The sequence below is a fragment of the Capra hircus genome, chromosome 7 (genome assembly GCF_001704415.2).
Source record: "Capra hircus breed San Clemente chromosome 7, ASM170441v1, whole genome shotgun sequence".
Taxonomy (NCBI): Eukaryota; Metazoa; Chordata; class Mammalia; order Artiodactyla; family Bovidae; genus Capra; species Capra hircus.
This window is the reverse complement of record NC_030814.1, coordinates 67,863,055-67,878,385: the sequence shown is the minus strand read 5'-3', so window position 1 is coordinate 67,878,385 and position 15,331 is coordinate 67,863,055. Positions and strand designations below refer to the sequence as shown.

At 51.1% G+C, this 15,331-nt stretch overlaps 1 protein-coding gene across 2 annotated transcripts; it reads right to left on the bottom strand.

The window, feature by feature from the left end:
- SH3BP5L (SH3 binding domain protein 5 like) lies at window positions 499-14,859 on the bottom strand. Of its 2 annotated transcripts, none has more exons than XM_005682874.3 (7): window positions 14,756-14,859; window positions 13,694-14,304; window positions 6,991-7,053; window positions 6,693-6,821; window positions 4,858-5,019; window positions 2,872-3,045; window positions 499-2,350 (listed from the first exon to the last, which is right to left on the bottom strand). In XM_005682874.3, exons 2-7 carry the CDS (start codon window positions 13,874-13,876, stop codon window positions 1,904-1,906), a joined length of 1,158 nt encoding a protein of 385 aa, XP_005682931.1. In that variant the 5' UTR covers window positions 13,877-14,304; window positions 14,756-14,859; the 3' UTR covers window positions 499-1,903. The 2 variants fall into 2 exon arrangements, with proteins under 2 accessions (XP_005682931.1, XP_005682932.1); XM_005682875.3 differs by having other exon boundaries at window positions 14,746-14,851.

The window sequence follows — 15,331 nt, the reverse complement described above, 5'->3', positions numbered from 1 at the left end:
TAATTTCAGACAAATGACAATGTGTATGTCCTAAACATTGCAGGGAGGCAAAAATACTGTCTTATCTGGAACGCAAGTTTAACTGAGCATCCTGTATATTTGCTAAATGCCGCAACCCTACTTGTCCCTCCCCTTTATTTATGCTCATGTTCAGGATTGGCACCATCATCTCATCTGCACCACTGGTGGCTGACACACCCATACCACCCTGCAGAGAGCCCTTCCCAGCTAGCAGACTAGCAGATCGGTGGTTGTTGGGGGGGTGGGGGAAGAGTGTTTCCGGACACCACTGACCTGGTGCGCATTCACCCCAGCCCTGTGGCCATAAACCTTCCCTCCTCTCATGGCTGGAAGTTTGATCCATCTCATCCTTCACCTCCCAAGAGACCTTCCCTGACTACTCCATCAAAACGCACCTCACTTCACCCTGCTTCTCCCTTCTCTCCATCTTCACCCCTTTCTCCTCTTCCCTCCCCTGAAAGAGACAATAAACATTACTGTTACATAAACTATTTTATTTAAATAAAATCAGGGGCAGACCCTTTCCCCCCATACACACAGGGCACATGCACGCACGCACGCCCACATCCTCCTCCATTTTCCCTCCACCCATGGCCACCTCAAACCTGGCAGTTCTCATCATGACCATCCTGTTTTAACCCTGGGACAGAGAGACAACCTCTATTTGAAGGCCCTGCCCCAACCCACCCCAGCCCTCCTCGTTGATGGCAGCGGCACACAGGCCTAGGCACAAATTCTCCTGTCCAGAGTCCAGCTCTCAGCCCTCCTGGGGTGGGACAGGAGGATTGGTTCCCCAAGGCACCCAGATCCAGTGTAGCTTCCCTGCCTTTCCCCCACACAGCATGGGAGTGCCATCAGACACCTGAAACTGCTCCCTATGGAGGGCGGGTTCCCTCACTGCAGGCCAACCCTGCCCTGTATCAGCAGAGGCTCTGCAAACCTGAGCTTCCCCCAAGGGATTCTGGACTAGGTATGGTTTGGTTTCGGGAAGAGTGAGGGAGAGCAATTGAGCACCAAATTCCCTAACTCCACCCGACAGAAGAATGCCGAGATTTGGTTCAGCATCCTCTACCCAGAAAAAGTAAACAGACCTAACTCCACAGCAGAAATGGGAAGAGCTTCAGCCATCAGAACCTCACTGCATCTCCACCCCCCAACATGGACCCACTAGCACCTTGGCAATGTTGGACACAGCCCAGCTGGGGGAACACAATGCACACGGGCGCCCGTTTGTAGTGGTGGCTGACAATGGGACTGGGCTTCACCTTCCGACACCAGTATCCCTCAAGTCCTGCTTTGAGGCACAGGTGGCTTCGGTCATAAGGAGGGAGCACTAAAGGGATGGGTGGTGTCTTCCAGAGGCACACAGTCCCGCAGCATTTCTTACATGTTACCCATGAGCAGGCTGGGACAGAGGATGGGCTGCTGGAGGGTTCTGCAACATCCCAGGAACCACCTGGGAGATGAGTAGGCGGGAGGGGGACCCATCCATTCACTCAAGCTGGGGGGACCAAGATGCTGGGACCCAGATCCAGTGCCCACCTTCTCTGATGGTTTCCCTGTGCCGCCCAAATTTCCCTGAGGGGAAAAACCAGACAGAAGTCAGAAAGAGGGCAGCAGACAGTCAGACTGTGAAGGACCAACACGGGGAAAGGAGATGTCAGAGCCAAAGACAAGCCTTCTGAAAGGGTAAGGCAAAGAGAGCTGCCACCTGTGGGGGCAGGGCAAGGTGAGAAAGCCAGGACATATACAACAGACTCAAGACACAGCCAACCTGACCTCTCTGGGGGAAGTAAGGACCCGAGGAGAGGGAGCTGGGAACCTGCAGGGCCCTCCTTGGGCCAGTGGTGGTATGAATGCATCAGCCACCCTGAGCACCGGGCTACAGGCTGATACTGCGCTGGTGGCGACCTCCACGACCCCCACTCCGGGGACCCAGCTCCTGGCCATCTAGACTGGTGTGGTCCGAGAGACCCCGCAGGTGCTCCACGGAATCGCACTTCTGCAGGTCCGAAGCCACAGTGCGCAGGCTCAGCAGGCTCAGCGTGTCAGTGTCCGGGGCAGCGCCAGGCCCCAGGCTGACGCCTTCCTCCAGCCCTCCACCCTCCGCCCCCTCGATGATCCCGCTGTCCGCATCCTCGCCACCATCAGGCCCAGCCTCCGCCCCCACTGGAGAGGAACGCCTCTGGCCCGGGGTATGAGCAGGCTGGCCCCGGCGCCGCGCATGAATCTGCTCGCTGATCTGCTCCAGGTTGCGCAAGGCGACTGAGTAACGGGTCTTGGCCTGGGCCACCTGCTGCTCCAGCTCTGTCACCTTGGCCTTGTGCTCCTGCAGAGGGAGGGTCAGAGTCAGGTGACCCTTGGGGCAACTGTCTGAGGCCCCTGGAGCTGCCAAGTCCTCTCAGACCCACTGAGATGTCCCTTCTCCAATCTTGGCTCTGCTCATCCCCAACCACTAATCTGCAGTGCAGAACCAGCCCTACCCAGCCCCTCTTCACTCCTCTTCTTCCTGGGATCCTCCTTCCCCAGCAATATGCCCTGGTCCTACCTGGCATTCCAGGGTCTGCCTCCCAGGTCTTCATTCCCATCCACTGTTCCCGTTCCCTATCTGGCCAATTCCTCTCCCCTTTCTCTCTGGTTTCCCCCAATTCTCACTTCTTTACATCCCTTCTCTGTCAGCATCCATTCCCCACTCCACCTCCCATTCCTGTGGAATCATTCTGAGCACACTTGTCCCACGACACCGGCCTGGTGGATGGCCCAGAGAAACAGACTAGTGTCCCCTTCACCGGCCCTCCCTTCCTATGCCTGCTCCCTCCCATCTTCCGCCCCTCCCCCACACTCAGCTACCTCCAGGATCTGGCTGAACTGGGCCTTGAGCTCAAAGTAGGGCCGGCTCTTGCCAATGGCGCGGCGGAGGGTCTTCTGCAGGGCCTGAACCCGAGCCTCGGCCTGCTGGCATAGCCGCGTCACGCGCTGGTGCTCCCGCTCACCGCGAAGCCGCTCTTCCTCTGCCTCGTTCACCTGGGCCAGGTGGGGCGGAGCACACACACCACTGAACACGGACCCACACTCCTGCCCCTATAGCCTGCCCAGTCTGTCACTCCAAATGGTAAACTGTCTACAGAGCCCGGAGAAGGCACTGAGCTCCCAAGGCACAAGAGAACTGTGAGTCCTCGCGCCTGCCTGCTGTTACCTGCGCAACCCGCCACCTCTCAGCTTCGCTGCTGCCAGGAGGGGCCGAGGTCCTCAGCCCACTCACGAGCGTGCGGGAAATGTCCATCCCTCTGTGACACATCTGCCACATCGTGGTCCTCAGAGCTCACCCTTGGGGGTTGGCGGGAGGGAGGAGCCTCACTGGGAGAGCCACAGCTCTGCACTGGGCTCCCCAGGTTTCCATGTCCAAGCAGCTAACAGGGAAGGGCTCCAGCCGCCACATCCACCAAGACCAAGGAGTCGACCTCACACACACACAGCTTCAGCAAGCAACCCCTCTCCCAGTGCTGTGTGAGCTCCAGAGAAGTGGAACTCCTGCTCTCATGTGACCCATGGGCCTGGACTAAGGAGTACACAAAAGAGCTTGAGAAATGACCACTCCTCAGGAGCCGACACTTAATCCTGCAGAATAAATGATTGTGTTATCTCAAACATTTTTTTTTAGGTGTGTGTTTTTTTTTTTTAATGTGGACCATTTTTAAAGTCTTTATTGAATTTGTTACATTGTTTTATCTTTTGTTTTTCTTTTTTGGCCACCAGCCATGTGGGATCTTAGCTCCCCCCACCAGGGATCAAACCCACACATTCTGCACTGGAAGGTGAAGTCTTAACCACCAGAGAAGTACACCCCCCCACCCTACCCCCACCCCCGCCCCCCCAAAAAAATTCTTGTGTTGAAATCCTAACCTTAATGTGGGCCCTCTAAGAAGTGATTAGCTCAAGAGTGGGGAGCTCTCACGAATGAAATTATCTGCCTTATAAAAGAGGCTTCAGAGAGCTCCCCAGGTCCTTCAGCCATGTAATAATATAGTGAAAAGACAGCTGGCCATATGGGAAGCAAGAAGCAGGCCCTCAGCAAACACCAAATCTGCCTGTGCCTTGATCTTGAAATATTCTAGCCTCCAGAATATAAACTGTTGATGTTTAAGCCACCCAGTCTGTTATTTTGTAGTAAAGCCAATGGACTAAGACACTTGCTCTTTACAAGGCGAGGGTGGGAGACTAGAGCTGATGCCAGGGACCCTCCCACTCCCCAGGCCCCACAGAAGTGAAGCGAAAGTCTCTCAGCCACATCCGACTCTAGGCCAGAATACTGGAGTGGGTAGCCTCTCCCTTTTCCAGAGGATCTTCCCACCCCAGGTATCAAACCCAGGTCTCCCACATCGCAGGTGGATTCTTTACCACCTGAGCCACAAGCGAATCCCATAGAAAAGACTGGAAATAATACACAAATTATAAAAGGTACGCTGGCAGAGCTCAAAACCAAGAAAGGAAGAATATTCAGAAAATAGAAACAAAGGGTCACAGCTAAACATAACAAAGGAGAGTTGAATCCAGAGCATTCAGGAATGAACTACTTGAGTCACTCCCACATCTGGAGGCGAAGATTCAAGAAGAGCTGAGAAGGACCTTCTAAGTCAAAAGGAAGTATATATGGGACACAAGGAGGCCAAACAGGGCAGAGAGCTAGGACCAGACTTTTCCTAAAACAGAATCAAAACTGAGGGAAGGCAGGAGCAGGAGAGAGACAGAAAGGAGTGAGGAAGGTGACAGGATTCAGGGAAAGCAAACGAAGTACCAGAACTGGCAGAAGGGACCAGTTGGCACTGCCTGGCTCACCTTGCAGGTGGCGTGGTTGAGCATCTCCTGCCATGTGGGGTCCAGCCGGTTCTTGTCAGCCATGACGCCCTGCTCAGCCACAAACACCATCTCCCGGGCAGCGTTGTGCATGCTCACAGCCCGCTCATACCGCAGTGCTGCCTTCTGTGTCTCCTGCTGGGCCTGGGAGGGAGGGTGGGGAAGGACCTCAGGAGACTGAGCTGCAAAGACCCCTAGCTGCCCATGGAGACCCTCCCTGCGCAAGGACAAGAGAAGGAAAAAGGCCCACTGTAATGTTGGCTTCACCTCCCAAACTGCACTAAGGATAAGTGCTGACGAAGCAAAATTCTACAAAGAATATGTTCCAAGGGTAAGCTAAGAGAAGAAACACATGTAGAAATAGAAGGATACTGCCAGTGGAGGGCAAAGCGTGGAAAATCCAGCACTCTCCAAGGCTGCTGGACTTTTGCCCTAGGAAGAACAAAGAAAACTCCACACCTTTTAGTTGGAAGGTGGTTAGTTGATGGTTGAGACCATCAGCTCCAGTCCAGCAGATGAGCTGAATGAAATAACCAGACAACTGCCTGGAGACAGTCATCATAACATAGTTACCAAACAAAACACTAGAAACAAACCTAAGTTTTCAGTTATAGGAAACTGGTTAAACAAATAATAGTTCATCTAACATAAGAAAATCTTAAGTTCCTAAAAGTAATGTCATGGATGGGTAATTCTTGACATGGAATCATGTCCTCAAGTAATAGAGATAAAAACAGTACATGTGTGATCCCATTTTGGCAGGATATATTTTTTTAAAAAAATTTTTTTTAGTGATTATTTGTGCTGTATTAATCGCATTTCTATTTTCTATGTTTCATGATGTTTTGATATCTTGGAGGTCTTCCTGGCCCTTCTAGGGCTGCCTGACTTCTAGAGACAGTGAACTACTCTGTGAGCACGCTTTGTATATGCAAATCCACCTATCTGAAGCCCATCACCTACTTTATCTAACTCTCTTAAGCCAGTATTTCCCCTGCTCTACTGGAGAAGGAAATGGCAACCCACTCCAGTATTCTTGCCTGGAGAATCCCATGGACGGAGAAGCTTGGTGGGCTACAATCCATGGGATCGCAAAGAGTCGGACACGACTGAGTGACTTCAGTCACTCACTCACTCCCCTCCTCTAAATCACTGAAAGGCTAGGTACCAGAAAACTAAAGACCTTCCCCATAGTCCATAGCCTGCCTCTGTTATTTAAACTGGCCAATCCTAAATTTGCTCAAAGCTGCCTACCCTGTCTTACCCACTCCTTCCCGTGAAAACGATAATGGTTCTACAATAAAAGCTCTGAGATAAGCTTTCCCCTCGCATTTTCTGCCTCCTCACCCACTCAGGTGCTTCCCCATGTAGTCCTGAATAATCTGACAGGGGGTGCCATTGCCTTCTCCGTCTATTCTCTTAGGAACTAAGTAATAAACTTTTTTAAGGCAGTTGTCTCTGTGTCTGTCACCTTACCATACTTGACTAAAACAACTTTCAGGTACAAAAATCACAAACATGCATGTGGTTGGATCTGGAGAGATTCTGGTTCTCTTATCTTTTTTTATAGTTACAAGTTACACTTACAGCCTTCCAATAGTGACCCCATATTATTTATATAAAGAAAATTTTAAAAAGAAGGAAACAGGGTAAAAGAGTGAAGAAGTAAGCAAAGAGAGCATGAACCAAAGGGGATACAAGAGGAAAAGATAACTAGAAAAGATGCTCTGTCTCACACTCCATACAGAGACAGAAGACTACAGGGCCAGGCTCTGCATGCAGCCCCCCACCCCAGAATGTGGGTCAGCTGGCCGTACCTCCTTAGCCAGCCGCCGAGCTTCATAGTAGGGCCTGGCCTTCTCGATGCAGCTCCCTAAGTGGGAGCCCTGCGTGTTGAGCTTCCTTGCTGACTCCTGCAGGATCCTCCGGTAGGTGGTCCTGGCCTCCTGGCAAAAGAATAGGGACACAGGCAGAGGGAGGCATGTGCATGGGTCCTAACCCCTCTTGTTTTTCACACATGCCCCTTCCCCTGCCACTGTACTGAAAGAGGACAGAAAATGATGAAAGCACCTCTGGAATCAGCCCAAGAGTGTGAGGAAAAGGAGCATCACTCACATCCAGCTGCAGCTCCACTTGGTTGATTTCCTCACTGGCCTGGTTCAGATGCTCCAGCTCCTCCTGCCACAGAGAGAGGCAGAAAGTTAGAGCAGCAGAGGAAAGCAGCCTCATATGAACCAGGCAGGGCAGGAACATGGGTACAGAGGGAAAGCCCAGCCAAGTAGGAAAGGGAAGAAATGGAACAGGTCACTGTCAAATGGCTTCTTGTCAGAGATCTAATAACATACAGCCTCTTGTAATCCTCACAATTCCACCTCTATATCATGCAGTAAATCCCCATTTTAAGGACAAGAGAATTGAGGTTCAATATGGAAAACTCCTACGCACACAACACAGTGGCAACAAGTCTGCTGCCATCAGACTGCACCACCACCTCCTCCTCCTCCTCCAGCCAGGAGTCTCCTCAGAGCTAATGGTCTCTGTCCCAGGCAAGGAGAAACCCCTGGGCCCTACTCACCCAGCACATTTTTACTACATACTTACACACTCAGCACCATGAAACCTAGAATTTAGAGCACAAAGATGCAGCAACAGGCCCTTGGTCATGTGAGGAGCCATAGGAGAGGAGGGCATGATAAGGGCTGGGAACCAACAGCAGAGCAAGTGACCAGGGCAGGCAGGTTGTCAGGAGAGAAGCCAGAGAGGCTGGGCACAGGGACAGGATACTCGGACTTCTCCCAATGGCAGGGGCAACCTCTCCGAGCTTGATGCCCCCAGTGGTTTAGGAAGGCAGACTTGGGCAATGTAGGGAAAGCTTGGAGGGGCCAGAGAGACAAAAGTGGAGGCTGTCTCAAGTACTCCATGTGGGAAAGGAGAGGGCAGATCCCTGGGAAATCCAGGATGCAAAATTATTAGGACTTCGTGAACAATTAAGGTCAAGATCAGGGAAGAACACATGGTTCTAACTGCTTGGGCGGTGGTGACAGAACCCCAGGTCCCCACACAGAAGATCCTATGGCAAGGAGGGAGAGCCTCAGCAAGAAGTTCACCAGACACACCGGCCTGAACTCCTCACCGGCCCCAAGCACTGGCAAAAGCAGCAAAAACCACCCGTGCGCTTCAGTGGCAGGGAGGCTGCTAGCCTGAGTATCCTCCCCTCCCCTTGGTCAAGTTCCTGGGGCCCAGGGAGCCAATGACACTCCCGAGGAAGAGCAGTGCCTAGAGAGATGCCTGGTGCTCAGCTATAGCTTCCTCCTCCAGAAGCCCTGGACAGGCCAGCAGTAGCCAGCCTGGTGTCTGCCTGCTGCCCATGACCACGCCCTACACTCCACCTGCACCTGGAAGTGAGGAACGCTGCCATCACTGCTCCTGCATACTTCATTTGGCCCTTTCAAAAGCCCACTGTGTGATCCCCCTTTAGTCCTTTTATTTCTGTGCCCCACCTCAAGCTCTAAAAGATTTGAGTCAGCAAGCAAGAATGCAAGAAATCAAGTTATGTGCTCTAATTACAGTGTAAGATAGAACACAGAGGAGGAAACATGCAACAAAACCAGGAACAATGATATGAAAATACGCATACTCACAACAATGCAGACTCTGCCTCAGAGAGGACACAAACTTGTCTCTAAACTTTTCAGAACAGAGATATCTGACAGAAATAGAATGTGAGCCTTATACGGAATGTTTAGTTTTATAAAAGCCACATTTGTAAAAGAAAGAAAACCACCAAGATGAAATTTTAACAGTACATTTAACTCAATATATCTAAAATAATAACACAGTTTCAACCTGTTATCAACATAAAATAATAATTACCAATATTGTAACTTTATTTTAAACCATGGCTTTGAAATCCACATGCATCTGACCTTAGAGCACAGCTTAACGTGGATAGTCGGATGTGGCTCCTGTACTGGTCTGTGTAGACCTAGAAGCTAGTGCACAAGATCCACTGATTAGTCACACAACTCAGTGCTCATAAGGTAACAACTGGCCACTGTGGAAAACAGGCCGCCGGCATGGCTCAGAGGACCCCAGAGGAAGCCTGGGGCAGTGCCAACACCAGCCTACACACACACAGCTTTGAGTTTCACAGTGCCTTCCTGACAGGGACGTCCCCTTCAGCTAATGAGATCACCACAAAGAAACTGTCAGAAAAGACAATTCCTGTCTGGGTGAGAGGCAACCGGGCCCTCTTTGGGCTCTGCTTTCTGTGGCTGAACTTGGCCCACAGGGAGTTTCAGATAATCTAAGGGAGGAGGTGACCAGTCCTTTCAGCAGTTCCCACTGGAATACTCTCTAGCTCATCCCATTCACATTTGATAGATGGGGAAGGGGCAGGGAATCAGGGATGGAGTTGGGACCCAGGACTAGACCTATGATCTGGCTTTCCTGCTACTACTGATTACATTCCTAGGACTAATGATGTCCTTAGATGGATACCTCGAAGACAGGAGTACCACCACCTAAGGAAACCTACAGTCCTGGTAAGATAATAGTAATTTTGGGGGAGAAAAGAAAGAGGTAGGTAAAAGGCACCCTGTAATGTTCCTCTGAGCAAACCAAGGTCTAAGACAGGATCCCATTTGGTTCCACAACCCAAAGCACTCCCAGACCCTGACAAGACCATCAGAGGAGTGAATGGCAAGTCATCGTCACTAGAAAGAAAACGAAAGACTTTGGCTCTTGGTCTACAGAAGCAGGCATGTATGTCTTTCTATACTGAAACTTGTACCCACGAAGCATCTCCAGCAATTTAAAAAGGCTTCCTATTGACTCTGAGGTTTGCTCCTCAGAGGCACAAAGCTCTAACAGGACAAGGAGACTGGGGAGAGAGCAGGCTGGAGGGCAAAGGGTTAGGGGATGGGGTAGCCAGGCTGAGGCAGACCGAGGGCAAAGCACAGCAGGAAGCCAACAAGCGCCCAAGGCTCTGCTTTGGACCACTGGCAACATATTCCATTTGGCCTGCTGCACCAGGGACTCCTGGCACCTGACTGAAATCGAATTCGAGGAGGATGAAGTCTGAGTCAGCATTCACCATCCATCAGTGAGCCTGCAGCCCGCAGGGAGGGTGACCTTCCCTGAGCACACCAGGCTGATGCCCAGGATGCCAGACCACTGAGTCAAAGGCAGTTAGGAGACAGATGCTCTTGCCCAACTTGTGCAAGCCATTAAAACACTCAAGGCCAAAATGAAGTATAATCTTATAAACTGTGTTGTACACCCGAAATTTATATAATATCCTAAATCAAATATTGGTATATCTTGATTAAAAAAAAAAAAACCCAAGTCCACAGTCATTCAGGAGGATTAGGGTGATACAGGACCTAAAGACTTAGAAATAAAGTAAAAATGACCTCCAGAGCAAGCTAAACTAAACATTTCAGACAATCCAGAGATTGCAAAGTCACTCTGAGGAGGAGGAGGTGAATGAAAGCATCTATTTACCTGAGGAAAGAAATGTGTCCATCACAAAGAGGGCTGAGAAAGGTCATAGGAGAGAAGACCCAGGCCCATCCCAGTACTACCCTCCTCTATTCCTTCCTGCCACTGGGACCCTACCTCTCAGAAAGCTAAGGCCCAGCCTGGATGCCTCAGAAAAACTGTGCTGAGGTCAAGGCACAGAGAGACATCCAGTGGACTTCCCTGGGGTGCAGCACACTTCAGGTAGGCCTACAGCTGGCAGCCACCTGGCTTCCCTCCAACTTCCAGAAGGATTCCAGACAACTTCCAGGCAAGAAGGCACAAGCTGTCTGTCTGCCAAGAATCCCCATTCCCCATGCCAGAAAGAGCCTGGGCCTAAGGGACCATTTCTGAGAGTTCCAGAAAATACCTGAACAGGGTCTCCATCCTTGGGCTATCCTTGGATCAGTGGATTCGCCCAGGCCACCAGTCACAACTTCTCACCCCAAACAAGAGGAGAATGTACATGTCTGGCCAAAGCTCAGGAACAAGTGTTTCTAAACTTCCCTGGGAGGTACTGATGGATTTGTGGGTAGAGACCCACTGAACGCACCAATCTATTTAAAGTGCTAAAATATAGGATCAGGATAACATGATCTTGCATACTGTCAACACTACAAAGAAACTCAAAAGACACATACCCAATGTCTTTCTCATCTAGAAGAGCCCAAACCCGGATCTGAAGGCCACCAGCCTTCACCATGAAAGGCGCTCCTCACATCAAGCTGCCTCTTCCACCCAGCAAAAAGACGTTGCATCTCTGCTGAGGCCAAAGCACTAGACCAGCCTCATCAGCGAGGAAGGCCTCTACAATAAGACCTTGCCTCCCTACATAACCTACTACATTCCACAACGTGCCTCCTGGTTTAGCAACAGGGACTAGGGTCCTTCTGTCCATCTTGCTTCATTAACACTTCAGGCTCACTCAAGGCAAGGTGAATCTTACTCTCGCTCAGTATTCTCTGACCCTCACTGCTGCTGCTGCTGCTAAGTCGCTTCAGTCGTGTCCGACTCTATGCGACCCCATAGACGGCAGCCCACCAGGATCCCCCGTCCCTGGGATTCTCCAGGCAAGAACACTGGAGTGGGTTGCCATTTCCTTCTCCAATGCATAAAAGTAAAAAGTGAAACTGAAGTCGCTCAGTCGTGTCCGACTCTTCGCGACCCCATGGACTGCAGCCTACCAGGCTCCTCCGTCCATGGGATTTTCCAGGCAAGAGTATTGGAGTGGGGTGCCATCGCCTTCTCCGCTGACCCTCACAGAGTTCACCAAATACAACTGTCGATGATGATGGAAATGTTCTATATCTGCCCTGCCAGCAACACCTGAGGAACTCCATTTTCTTAATTGATTCTTAACTGAATGTGAGTATCCACATGCAGCTAGTGGCTACTTTATTGAACAGTGCAGCATTAAAGTTGCCCTTTAACACCACCACCTTTGCCTGTGTAGGCAATGGAAAAATACACAGGAGCAGAAGCGACTAAGCAAAGAAACCACAACTTATTCTCCTCTGCAGTTGAGCAAGGAATGATGCAAAGGGGAATATGAAGAATGTCAACAGGCCCTCCTCCCTGACAAAGAGACCTCTTTCTCAAAGCAAGACCTACAAACTTTCATCAAAGATAGGCAACAGAGTTTGTGAAAGAAAAGAATCACAGGACAGAGTCAGAGCAGAGCAGCAAAGAGCTGTGCAAATAAGCTACACCAAGCCTTCATCTTACAAATGAAGAAAAGGCGGCTCAAAAAGGTTATGTAACTTACATGAAAATCACAAATCATAGGGCTAGAGGATGCTTGAATCTCAGCCCAAGGCTTTTTTCACTACGACTTGTGTCCTAGGCGGACAATATATCTATATAGAACTAGCAGGAGAAATTGAGTTGTTTTCAATGCAATGCCCATGAAACAGAGCAGAAATAAATTACTGACTCATGCCAGTAAACAAATGGCTCACCACTGCTACACTATCAGCACAGACAGTTTCCCCACACACGTCCCAGGAAACTCCACCAAGAGAAAGCAGGAAGGATGCTAGGACTAGCTTTGAAACCTTCCTGACTCACTAAAGTAACCTAATAAAGGTCTGTTGACAGAGAAGCCCAGGAATGAGAGCGCTGGGAGGCTCTTACTCACCTGCAGAGGTGTGAATCACTGCCACATCAGAATCTGGGGGATGCTATCATACCAAACAGCAGACTCAGGTCCCAAACATACAGGAGCACCCTGGCTCTCACCTGCCTAAACAGCTTCTCCAGGGGACTCTTCCCTGCCACTGTCCAGAAACACCACAATCCAGCCTCAGCCAGTCACGTATCTACCACGTGTGCTGCCTGTCCTCCTCCTCCACTGCCTCCTTCACAAAGTTCTGCCCCTCTGCTGCTGCTGCTGCTAAGTCGCTTCAGTCATGTCCGACTCTGTGCGACCCCAGAGACGGCAGCCCACCAGGCTCCCCCATCCCTGGCATTCTCCAGGCAAGAACTGGAGTGGGTTGCCATTTCCTTCTCCAATGCATGAAAGTGAAAAGTGAAAGTGAAGTTGCTCAGTCGTGTCCAACTCTTTGAGATCCCATGGACTGCAGCCCACCAGGCTCCTCTGTCCATGGGATTTTCCAGGCAAGAGAACTGGAGTGGGTTGGTATCTGCCCCTCTACCAACTAGTAAATGCTCCAAGGCAACAGATCAGCTCTTCCACTCGTTTGATTGACCCAGCATCCTCAAAGCAAGAAATGTGTATTATGAAGGATTGACCACACCTGATATAACTCTTTGCACACATCAGATTTCCTTACAGGCCTAAGCCTGGTGCCACCTTTATAAGACATGAAGAGTCTCACCTTTCACAAATAAGAATGTCCCTGGGAGGCACTGATAGGAAAGCAGGAGAGAGGAAAAGATTCAAAATTGCCTCCAATCTCAAAGCCATCTTCTCTCACATCCCATTTACACTGCATCTCTGAGTCAACAGCCCCTTAGCGTATTTGGAAAAGAAACAACAGTTCTACTTTCTTTTGACCTAAAGTGTGCTTCCTACTGCCAATTTGTCACTTCAATTTATCAGTAAAGCCAGCAGCAACACATCCCAGGCACTCAGGCCCAGCCTCTCTCTGTACTCCCACCGTACACAACTCTTTCAGCACTGTGACACTACACTGCAATGATTTGTTGACAATCACTGTTTTCTTTTCCTGCCCCAGTGCACTGGGAAAAGAGTAAGTCTAACTCCTCACTTATCTGACAGTTCTTCAGGAAAGCTAGAATCTAATTTCCCTAGCCTCCCCCAGCTCAGTCTTCTCACCTGTATTCTAGGATCCAGTTCTTCTTCTTCTCTTGGGGACAATTTGGATTCACTGCTGTTGCTTCCGCCTCCTCCAGGCTCCTCTGCAACTGGGCTCCGAGGGACTTCATCCTCTACAACCTCAGGCCGAAGCTCCCCCTGTGGGGTCTCCCGCCCCCCTGGAATCTGCCTGAGTTCAGCCATGCTGGCAGGGAGAAGGCACAGCCCTAAGCATAAAAGAGGACTGACATGCTGGGACCAGGGCCCCAGCTTGGGGCTTCTTGGGCTCTGGGTGGCAAGAAGGATTTCTCTTCTCAGAGAGTGGAAAACGAGGGCACAGGAAGAACCTCAGACTCGGTTAGAGGCCGAGATTCAAGTGGCCAGTGGGGTCCCAAGAGCTATAGCTTTGTATATGCAAAAGTCCTTCCCTCCCCGTCACAGGGAGTCCACCAGGAGAGACCCGGAGCAATAGCTCCGAGGCGGGGAGCAAAGGGGGCCTGGATCCTGGGCCGAGGCCTGCGAGGAGGAGCACCATTCGGGAGGGCGGAGGCAGGCGCCTCCAGGCTGTGGTGGCAACTGGAGAGAGAAGGCTGGGCCTGAGCAGAGGCTGCTGGCTAAGAGTCTCTGCGGAGCTGCAGGGGAAACAATGGCCAAGTACATAGTCAGCATTCGAAAGTCGGTTACCAGCCTCTTTCCACCCCTCAGCCCCCCAAGGACTTTACTACCTTCCTCCCACACCTCCATATTCCGACCAACCCCCTCAACTCCTTTCCCGCGTCCCAGGATCTCTGGCCCCAGCCCCTCCCCCACCAGCGCCTTCCAGACTTTCCTCCGCATCCTAATCCTCTCCATCATTTCCCCCAACCCTTCCCCAGCCCGCGACATTCCACCCCAGTAAGGCTTTGCAAATCACCTTTTAACCCCCAGCCCCACCCCACCTCCTCTTCTCTCTCCAATTCTGCGGACAACCCGAGCCTCGCATCTCCAACCCCCGCTCTTCCCAAATCACAAGGACCCTGGCCGCAAGCCTCCTACACAGCCAGGCGCAAAGCCCGCCCTCTGTTCGACTTTACCTCAGTTTACCTTCCCGTGCGCGGATCTCCGCTGCAAACAATCTTCCCCCGCCCTCCCCGCAACAAGCTGGTCCAACCAAATACAACGAGGCCGAAAGGAAGCGGAAATACATCATCCTGTTAAAAAAAACTCCCTTCTTCCCTTTCGCCCCTCCCTCTCATGCTCTCCTGCTAACCAGGTCTGGATTCCTCAATGCTCATCTCCGCCTGGCCTCCGGTTTCCGTACAAAATGGTGTCTCACGGCTCTGACTCTCACCTTACATTGCCTCCAGCCCATCCTCTACCACTGATAAATGAAACTGAAATATGGGAGGGTTGTGCCGAGAAAAACTACGGAGGATAATGAAAGTCGAGGGACCCTGGTGAGTAGGGAAAGGTTGGAAATAAAACAGAGATTAGACAATTGCCTCAAAAAGAGTGGTTGCCATCTTGCTTTACGGCGCCGGGTTCTTGCTGCACTCAAAGCCGTTTCCGGCCTCGCCCAGGAAGTCGAAAGTGGGCTTGTGGGCATCCGGCAGTGGTGGCGCTTGTCTGAGTCCGGCTTCCTCGGACTGCGCTCCGCGGAAGAAGGGTTGTTTTTTCAGA

Coding starts and splice junctions, on each gene's coding strand:
- SH3BP5L (XM_005682874.3), bottom strand. CDS start 13,876: ATGGCTGAACTCAGGCAGATTCCAGGGGGGCGGGAGACCCCACAGGGG. Junction 3,046..4,857: donor TCAACCACGCCACCTGCAAG/GTGAGCCAGGCA, acceptor CACCTGGCCCAG/GTGAACGAGGCAGAGGAAGA. Junction 2,351..2,871: donor AGTTCAGCCAGATCCTGGAG/GTAGCTGAGTGT, acceptor CTCCCTCTGCAG/GAGCACAAGGCCAAGGTGAC.